The sequence below is a fragment of the Vigna angularis genome, chromosome 2 (genome assembly GCF_016808095.1).
Source record: "Vigna angularis cultivar LongXiaoDou No.4 chromosome 2, ASM1680809v1, whole genome shotgun sequence".
Lineage (NCBI taxonomy): Eukaryota > Viridiplantae > Streptophyta > Magnoliopsida > Fabales > Fabaceae > Vigna > Vigna angularis.
In genome coordinates, this window is record NC_068971.1 from 23,715,438 (window position 1) to 23,726,559 (window position 11,122).

At 29.0% G+C, this 11,122-nt stretch overlaps 1 protein-coding gene across 1 annotated transcript; it reads right to left on the minus strand.

Annotated features, from left to right (window-relative positions):
• Positions 1–752: 752 nt before the first annotated feature.
• On the minus strand, positions 753–4,879 carry LOC108328244 (protein SULFUR DEFICIENCY-INDUCED 1). The gene is made up of 4 exons (XM_017562077.2): positions 4,593–4,879; positions 3,498–3,710; positions 1,870–2,025; positions 753–1,393 (listed from the first exon to the last, which is right to left on the minus strand). The coding sequence occupies exons 1-4, from the start codon at positions 4,713–4,715 to the stop codon at positions 992–994; spliced, it is 894 nt and encodes a 297-aa protein (XP_017417566.1). The 5' UTR covers positions 4,716–4,879; the 3' UTR covers positions 753–991.
• Positions 4,880–11,122: the final 6,243 nt, after the last annotated feature.

The following is an 11,122-nucleotide window of genomic DNA, read 5'->3' on the forward strand; positions in this document are numbered from 1 at the left end:
TCAAATTCATTAAAGTTTGGTTATGTTTAAATTCATCATATATACATTTTTTGATTTTTTATATCTGGGTCTGTATTAGGAAGTTATATCGATAATGCATTTCATTTATATTACAGTTTAATTATGAATTTTTATTTATAGTAAAATAATTTACCTTTTTAATAATTTTCAGTTATTTAAGATAATTTCTAAATATTCGACAATGAACATCTTTATATTAATAATATTGAAATTAAACTTTTTATTTATATGGATCTTGATGCAGTATACTATTTAAAAAAGTTTAAACACTATTAAATATAAAATATTTTTGCGGACATACAAAAAAAAATTATCTTTCATGAAATTATTAAAGAAAACAATGCATACATGTAATATAAATACTCTTTGTGCACATGCAATACATTAAGGAATACAATGATACAGTGAAGTGATCCAATCTTAGTGAATACACATGAAAACATTTTGAATATATAACACATGTATTTAGAGTTTAACAGTCTTTTTTTATTGTTATCACAAACTATAAAGTATAGATATGATAATTATATAAAAAATTAGAACAAAGACAATTTTGTAGTTACTAACTGAATATTGTGATAATGCATGCATATTAAAAATTTACATGAATATATTAATTATTTTAAATGATGTTCATCCACAGTTTGCAGTTGCATAATAATTTCCTGTTCTTCTTGTCTGATATCACACATTTGGTTGCAGAAACATAAAAGTTTGTAATGTGAGATTGGTGAAGCTAAAGTTCACATTTTTCATTTGTGTAGAAAACATTTCATTTTTGGTTCCAATAATCCTATAAACTAAAAGTGGCTTCCAAAATGTCTCATTGATGTTCATAAGAACAATAGTCTTATTGTTTTTTTTTATCATTATTAATTTACATCTAGATCTTCTCTCCATTCAATTCCTCACTCTTAAACAAAAGTAACACTCTCAATCCATCAAAAATCTATACACAAAGTATAGGAATTTAACAAGCTAGTTGATCTCTAAATGATGAAATCTCCTCAAAAATTGGAAGTCTCTTTGATCTAATTGGGCCCCATTCATTTACCAACCGTTCCAGGCCTTTGATGAACTCATCATCCAGGCCCAAAAGATCTGACAATTGTGGAGGAGGCAACATTGACCTCAACTCCTTTAACAAATCTTGGGCCCGTTTCCTTGATTTGCTATCCTCCGAGCCTGGAAGGTTTCCTTTTAACACTGTTTCAAGAATAAATTGAGCCTCCTCAAATTTGGCTTGTTTAACGAGGCACAGGCCCAAGTTATAGGCCTTGTTACAATCTGGATCAATCATTTGGGCTTTCCGATACACCACTTCGGCCATCATGTAGTTCGTTTTTTGCATGTAGGCCCAGCCCAGGTTTCCCTGTACAATAACAATGCTAAAATATGTGACTCTCCAAAAACAATGGTAATAACCCAATAAATCAAATAAACTTTTTTGTCCTTTTTTATTTTCTCTACTATTTTGAAAATTTTCAATTTGATTATATTTTTTTTCAAAAATAAATTAATATGATCTTTTTCATCAAATCATGACACATGACATGATCAACAAATAATACATCATCAGTCAAAGTTGAAAGTTGACTTGTTAATAAAAATGACACATGAATAACAAATACCGTGACATTACAGGATTGTCTGTTACCAAAAACTTAACGGAAAATAATATACTGACTTATTTAAAAAACAAAAATGAAACCAGATTCATAGCACTCAAAATAATAATATGAAAGTGAAAAATTATTACATCATTGAAATAAAAAAAATATTATTTAGCCTAACCTTAAAAAATCAAAACATAGGTAGAAATAAAAAGTTTATTGATAGATAAAATACCAGTAATCTTGAAGTTTCTTGTTTAATAGAAACTTGGAACTTTTTGCCATGAGAGCGTGCTGTCTTGGTGGGTTTTCCATTGAAGGCCTCACCTTGGTAGATCAACTTCAACTTTCTCTTCAGCAATTCTATTTGTTCATCTATTTTCCCACATTTCTATCATCAACAAATCAAATTTTAAGTATAATAAACTTATTAATAACCCAATAATAAAGAATCTTATTTATAGCACCAACAAATAATAAAAACACATAATTATACCAAAAAATAGACATATAGATAAGTATAAGTATTTGAGATATGTGAGGGTTTCTTCTATTTTTAAACATCTCATGATAAGCATACATTATGTCTGAATGAAAGAACATGAAACAATGTAATAAATTAATTAACATAGTCCTTTCATGTTTGGAACTTTCAAGGTTTTTACAATTGAAAACTTCGATTAGTAACTACCCTTTTGTTCCACATGAATAAGAAAGAATGAATGTCACTTATTAAAATAATATTACTCTCTCAATAATGCATTTCTTCTGCAAATACAAATATTGATATTGTTTAATTAGAGCCAAGATAAAAATAAAAAATCGAGAATATCAATAAATTTGAATTTTTTTGAAAGTTAAAACTACAACCATTTTCAGAAGTCAGTTTTAGATGGAGGGAGTAAACAAAGAAGTAAAAAAAGGCAAATAGCATTGACTCCATTTTTGGAGAAATTAATTTACATGCACACAAATATAAATAAAGGTTATATATATTTAGTGGACTTAAATATAGTTAAATGCTAGCTAACTAACTTAATCCTATTCTTATGTTTAACATTAAGATTATCCCAATACATATGATAGAGGATCATCTATAAAGTATAGTTATATACTTATTCATTTTTTAAAGTTAGGAACATTAAATAAATTAAACTAACATTCTTAAGCATAGTAAAATTAGATAATTTTATTTATATGTAGGTCCAAAGAGATAGCACATAGTCTTAATCAGCGAAAAAACGTATTAAAATATGATTATTTTGTTCTCGTAAATTAAAAAAAAAAAATCTTAAACACTTATCATCTTTGAAAGGTTGGACAATTAAAAGAATAGTTGGATCATTAAATATTCAATATTATAAAAGTTCTAAGAGGATAGGGATCTTAAACAGAGATTCATTATTATAAAAGTTTCTTAAACCATTTTTTGAGGTCCTACAACACTTATTTGTATCACATCATTATTAATAAACACATAATCAATTTGGTAAACAGTTTTAAGAACTTCATATTTTTGTATTTTTTTTCACTTAATAATGTTTCAAATAAATTTCATTTAAAAAATTAACTTAACTTGCTCGAAAAATTGTGTTTTCATTTTGAAGAAACAACTATATCACTCACCTGAATTTAAATAAACTAGATATACCACATAAAATCTCCACTAATAAATTTAAAAATTTATAAAAATATGAAGTTTAAATGTATTTTAGAGTATTAATTTTTTGTTTTATAAATGTATAGGAGGGATTAACTACATGAAATATAGTGAAATTTAAAAAAAAATTGTTTTATTTATGTAATAAATATAAAGAAAAAGAATTAAAGATTTAGTGTGTTGAAGTTAAAAGATAATTATACCTTGTAAAGATCAATGAGTACATTATCAAGGGACTCTTGGGATTGTTTGGAGCAAAGGCCTCTGAATGAAGAAATTGCTTCAATGGCTTCTTCTGATCTCTCCAATTGCTTCATCACCACTGCCATGTCCTTCAAAGCACTGTCCACTTTGTCCCCACAGTTTATTGCTTTCCAAAATAACACAATTGCCCCTTCCAAATCCTTCACCACCAGCTTCATAATTCACATCATTTATTAATTACTTAATTACACCAACAAAAATTCAATGTGGATTATCATGCGAACTTTTTTTTAAAAAAACTACAGAAAAAATAATAACTTTAGGTGATTTAGTTAATGTTCTACCTCTTTTTATTGCTTTAAAGTTTGTCCATAATTAATAAACTGAATTTTAGGTGATTTGATGTTCTACCTCATTTAAAGTTTGTCTTCTTGTTAATTTTGCAATGAATAATAAACTGAATTTTAGGCGATTTAATGTTCTACCTGCGATTTAATGTTCTACCTGGTGTTTTTGATTTAAAGTTTGTCTTATTAATTGTGTAAGAAATCAAATTATAAGTAATTCGATGATTTATAGTTATTAATTTCCTAATTTTAGTTTCATTTAGTTCATGTGCTTCCATTTCTGAGGATAAGTTTGATTTGGTTTGGTCATTTACTTATTTGTTTTTCTTTTTCTTTTTTTATAGGCAGATTTTGCATTCTTACATTTTAATGTCACCTTAGCTAGGATTTCAAAGTTTCACAATGAATGAATTCAAATAAAAAACTATATGTGAAGCTTAGAAACACTCATGGTTCACGAATCAAACAACAACGAAAGTTGGAATCATGAACATCAAACAAAACCAACGTCAGAACAAATATGAGTCTCGATCTCAGTATCAACCTCAGATACACAAAAACAGCTGGTGTAATTTAGAAACCAATCAATTAATCAATCCTCGGAAAAAGAAAAAAAGAAAACAGAAAAACGAAAAACGACATAACAGATAATTGAATGTTCATGGAAAAGCAGGAACGAAATAAGGTTTCCTTAAAGAATGATTGTAAATAATTTGAGATTAAAGGAAAGAAGGAGGTGAAGTATACCTGGGCGTGTTTTGCTCTGACATAAGGGGAATCTCCATAAGGAACCTTGTGAAGTACATGGAAAAGGTCTTCTTTCTTTCCTTTTGAGGATCTGTTGTTGGAGGCACTTCTTTCTTCCATCATTGTTCTGAGACACACAGAAAACACCAACAAAACTTCCTCTTCTTCCTTCCTTCGTTAGGATTTCACGCTTTCGAGTTTCAACGACAACGCAACTTGTGTTGAGGTTCAAACAAAGACTAAGAACAACGTTGTGAACCTGGTCAGGTTTGCGTCTTCCTTCATTCTCTATCACAGTTTTCACGCTGTTCAGTCAATCAACGACTGTCAGCGAAGTTGCCTAGTATGAGGGACACGTGGCAGCGTATGATTTCGGCTTTGGAAACAACGTGCTTCTTCAACCGTATACAGATTAAGCCAAGAACATAAGAAAAGGCTACTTTGTTTTCAATGATTTTCTTTTTTCTTTTTTTCACCATAAATATAATCCAAACAAACCTTTTTTCATTTCATGGTTTTCTTCTGCTTTTACTTTACTTGCTAAAAATCGGTTTTATGGAAGTTTTTTCTTTTAATTTTAAATATTTAAAAGAATTTATTTAATTATTTCTGTTTTGTTTTGTTAATAAAAATTATTTTCGTAAGAATTATATTAAATGATATTGTTTAAAGGGGTTATAATAATAATAATTATTTAGTTTAAAGTTATAAGTAATAAAAAATAGAAAAAATTATTATAAAAATTCAATTTTTTAAGTTAATTATTTATTGTTCATTAACTTTAATAGAAAATTATAAAATTTTCCTATATTAGTTGCAGTAAATTAATTTGTTAGGATGGTTCGATTGAATAGTATTATTTAGATGTTAATAGTCAGTATAATAAATGTTGATAATATAAAAGTAGGAAAATATGAATTTTATTGATTAAATCATTAAAACTATCACAATAGAAAACATTGAATTTAATTGAGAACTTTTTTAATGATTAGAAGTTTGATATTTTAGGATTGTTTGAATATTTGTTTTTACAGGACTTTTTTATGTTGATGTCTATTCTTTGTCCATTTGATTTTGGATATTTTTATAAGTTTCTCATATTTTAGGATTTGATATAATATTGACAGGGTGGTGGTTGATAGCCTCTAAACAATTCATATGAACTTTGAATATTTGTTTTATGTAGGTAAGATAATATACATGTTTCCATATGTGCAGGAAATACATGCAAGATATAGTAAGTGAAATTCAAAACCTTCCCAAATCATAACACATTTTATCTAGTTTGACATATGTGCTACTTATACTTCTCATGGATTAATAATCTATTTTACTTGAATTCATGTGTTGGACCTATCAAATTCAAGCATTTAATTAGTATTAGTCATGCAAAATATTTATGTCATGCAAAATCATGTAAAAAAACATGAAACTTCTTATATTGATAACATTTTTTTTAGTTCTGCATTTTTAAAACATTCCACAATGTTTTGTACAATGTATCTTATGGAAATTGTTCTTAACCTTTGTTTCGATTGAATTGGTTCGAGGGTCGGTCGTTCTCCCTTGCTCTTTGGTCTGAGGGTCGGTCGTCCTTCCTTGCTCTACTCTCTTTTGATCTTCAATCCTCTCCGAGAATGCAATCCACTTGAATGAGTTGTTGACCTGTAGAAGACACTCCGACGCTCAAGTCAGATATGTTTCATAAAGATGTCTATATTTTATTGTAATAGATTAAGATGATCTTTACCTGGACATTAACCCTATATTTATAGGGCTTATGGCAATCAAGCTCATTAATTCATATTGGATATGACAATAGTGTCGTATATTCATATTTGATACGACAATCAAACCATTAATATTTAATAATATACCTGCTAACTGCCCATAGATACCGTATATTTTCCACTAATATGATCAACAAGTGTATTAATTGGTCATTAACGACATCCATCTTACCTGGCTCACAATCATTGAATTACCGGTCGGTGTGGATGGTCCTCTCCTAGGACGGTCGGCTACCCATGTATAGTACAAACTTAATGAATTTTGAATATGACTAAGGTGTGAACATAACTTATCAATAAAATTTATATGAATAAATATAAAATTTAGAAGATGATGTTATATGTTGAATCTTGAAATTTGTAGAACTGAAGATGATGTGAATCCAATTAATGATTGGATGTGTCACTTTGTTGCAGTTTTTAAGTAATTAGTTTGTTTAAAATAATGGCTTAATTCTTTGTAAAATTGTTTGACCAAATTGTGTTTTGGATTAATCAATTAATGGACTTTAGTTTTGTTTTATTTCAAGTTTTAATAAGGGCTCAATTGAAAGCTTAGTCATCAGCCTTTGGGAGACCAAAAGATACATAACTGAATGCTTTTAGGTAACTTATTGGTTATCACGATTTTAGTTACAATAAGCCATTAGCTTAGTGAGATCATTATTAGCTTAGTGGATCATTATTAGCTTAGTGGGATAATTATTAGCTTAAGTGGAATGTAATTAACGATTTTTTGTAATTATGATGATTTAAGCTTCTATATAAGTTCAACCATTTTGATCAAATGAATATGAATTGAGTTTTATTAAAAACATATTACACTTTTATCTCTTTTATCTTAGTAAGAGTGATTCTCCTAAGTTCTTGAGTGATTCAAGAAGCCTTAGTTGTATAAAAGGATTTTCTCATCCTTTATGTGTTGCCTCCCTTGAAAATAATGATTCTTTCCTTCCATATTTCATATTTACCTCTTGCCTTTTCTTCATTAGAATTCAAGAAACTAATTTTGTCCAATTTTCTTGCTTATTAGCATTCCAAAAAAAACAAATCCACCCCTTTGGACTTTTCATCATTTGGTATTAGAGTTTTGACTGTGGGTTTGAAGTGGTGATGGAAACTTTCTATACAAGGTGTTTAATTGAAGGCCACCCTTGTTTAGTTGCATACGATTATGAAGTGGCAACAATGTTGTGAGCCACAAAATGGTGGAGAAACTCCACTTACCAATAAGCCCTCATCTGAATGAAGCATGTATCAGATTCACTACAAGGTAGTGTGTGCAAGAAGTATTATGTGATATCGCTCCTATGGACTCTTCTCATCTCCTTTTAGGATGGTCATGGCTTCGTTTTAAAACATTCAATTTTGATAAGCACTCGTTTTATTTGAGGTATAATGGATATAAAATTAAGCTGAAATTTATGACACAAGGATAAGTCAATAAGGATCAACATAGGCTGAAGGAGAAAATAGAAAAAGAAGCAAAAAAGAGTGAAGAAAGAATGAGAGAAAAAGAAAGAAGAGAAAATGAAAAATAAAAAAAAACTAAAGAAATAGAGCATGAAAAATTTATTTGTTAATGATATTTCTTCTACGTTTGTCATGATGTCATTTTACAGAAACAAGGATGACATCTAAATGAAATAAACAAACTCCCATGTTTAAAAAGGAAGCTTGTTTGTAGTGTTTTATTATGCATATGGAAATATGGAGGATAATGAAACACAAGGCATGTTGTTATTTGTTGTTACATATGAAAGTAAGAGGGTGTTGGCAAGAGAGGAGCTCCACAGATTTCACCCATTAGAAAAGAACAAATATAAATTTCTTCAAGTTGTATTTGATCCTAGAGGACGGGAATAAGTTTCAAGTTGTGGAAAAATAAATTCCTTTACAAGGACATAATAAAATTTTAATAAAATTAGTGGGAAAGTACGGCCTTAAGATTTGAGACAAATCTTCTTAAAGAAGGAGGGTATAATGTGAATCTAACCAATGATGGGATGTGCCACTTTGTTTCATTTTTTAAGTAATTAGTTTGTTTAAAATAATGGTCTAATCCTTTGTAATATTGGATGACCAAATTATGTTTTGGGATAATCAATTAATGAGCTTTAGTTTGGTTTTATTTGAAGTTTTAATAAGAGTGTAATTGGAAACTTAATCATGAGCCTTTGGGAGTGAAAAGATGTATAACTGAATTCTTTTATGTGACTTTTTGGTTACCATAACTTTAGTTACAATCCACCGTTAGCTTAGTGAGATCATTATTAGCTTTAGCTTAGTGAGATCATTATTAGCTTAGTGGATCATTATTAGCTTAGTGAGATAATTATTAATTTAAGTGAAATGTAATTAATGATTTTTTTTTTGTAATTTTGATGGTTTAAGCTTTTATATAAGTTGAATCATTTTGATAATATGAAAATGAATTGAGTTTTATTAAAAAATATTAGAGTTTTATCACTTTTATCTTAGTAAGAGTGATTCTCTTAAGTTCTTGAGTAATTCAAGAAGTTTTAACTGTATCAAAAGATTTTTCCATCCTTTGGGTATGGCCTCCCTTAGAAAGAGTGATTCTTTCCTTCAACCTTTCATATTAATCTCTTGCCTTGTCTTCACCATAATTTAGAAAATTAATTCTGTTAAATTTCTTGCTTATTAGCATTCCAACCTAGATAGATCCATAAAAAAAATCCATCCCTCTACATTTCTCATCAGAGGATCACTACCAAAATTAAGAAATTCTTAATAAGATCAAATGATTGAGGCTTTTGGATATTTTATTCAAAGTCTAATAGTTAGGCCTTTTATTATTATTATTCCAAGCGAATAATACATATGAGTAATAACCCCTTATGTGGGCCTTCACATGTTGGGCCCTGTCGTGTAATTGTACCTCCATTAGATTAGCTACCATTCTTAGGCTAATCTAGCTCTTATTTTTGTCATGGGTACTCCTAAGCCTTGTATAAGGTGTTGGACTTCCATTTGGTTATAGGTATGAGTTTCATAGTTATTAAGAGCTTTAGCCTAGTAAATGATGTCCACATTAGTGTCAAATGAAGTACACAACAAAATTTATGCTCTTCAAATAAAACAACACATTTATATTTACTATAAGAAAGGTGATAGGAAGAATGTTATTTTGTTCATCTTGCGCAACAACCACAATAATGTTTCCCTGTATTTTTCGTAGGGAAATATTTTGTCTACTTGAATAATTGACTTTTGGTAATGAAAACTATCCATGCATGGTTTAAAAGTTCAAAACACCATCTTAATAAGATATGGTCTTAAACTAGTTGTTGCTCTTATTATGCATCACTATCACAAAAGAGGTCTTTTACTTAAGATATTTAGGAGTAATTATTTTCCTTAAGAGCTTGACATCAAAGTGAGAACTATAAATTTACATCAAACAAAATAACTTAGGTAAACTTTTGATGTTTTTTTAAGTTAATTGGTTTTAGCTTAAAATTAAAACTTTAAATACAAAAAAATACCATTACAGTGACCTTGTTCTGCATACGTTAAACACAAATGACAATAATATGTAAAATGATAAATAAAAAACAAAAAATGCACATGAAACTTTGTAATTTCTACTATGTGAAGCTTTGATAAATATTTATTTGGTATGAGATATCACCACAAGTATAGGTATGTAAACTAAATGCTTAAAATATAGAAAAATAGTTTAAAAATACTCATGACCTCTTTAAAAAACTATGTTGTTAGTGGTTAGTTATGATTACTGGTTATGAATGTTTACAAATAATAGAGAGAGATTATCCACTGATTAAAAAATTGTTTTTGCTTTTCTCTTTGCACAAAACTGCACATACTCTCCTTTTATATTACCATTATCTATCTACTACAATGTCATAATTCCATCAACTTTGTATTTATACTCTATTCTTGAGAGATATGTGGAATGAAAGTTGCATCAGGTTTCTCTCAAGTTACTCCTTCTATCTTTGATGGAGAGTACTATGACCTCTGGGCAGTAAAAATGGAGTCTTACTTAAAAGCTTTGGATTTATGGGAAGTCGTGGAAAGAGATTATGAAAAACTTTCGTTACTTGACAATCCCTCCATGGCCTAAATAAAGACTCGCAAAGAGAACAAACCAAGAAGGCCAAGGCAAGATAATGCCTATTTGTTGGTTTTTCTAAAACCAAATATACTAGGATCATGACTTACAAGTTAGCAAAATCAATTTGGGATTACTTGAAGGAAGAGTACACATAGGATGAGATAATTTGAGGCATGCAAGTTTTGAATATGATGCGGGAATTTGAACTGCAAAAAATGCAAGAGTTTGACATGATTGAAGTGTTAGCAAAATGATGAAGATGAAGTTTTGATGATGTCCAAATCAAGTCAAGAAATCAAGATTCAAGATGTTATGAAGAATTGTATTGCTATGGAAAGCTTTTGTAATACTCTTAGAAATATGTATAGGACTTAGATTAGAAAAAGAAAGTGTTTTGTAAAATTACTGTAGCAAAACACTGTAGCAAAACACTGTAGCAAAACACTGTAGCAAAACACTGTAGCAAACCTGAAAAACCAAATTGCCTCTGGATTAATCGATTAATCCTGAGATTAATCGATTAAAACAGTCCGTTGGGGGTTTCAGAGTTGAAAACTAGCCGTTACACTGTAATAATCGATTAAAGCTTGTTTTACTCGATTACATAATCGATTAATCCTGAGATTAATCGATTAAAA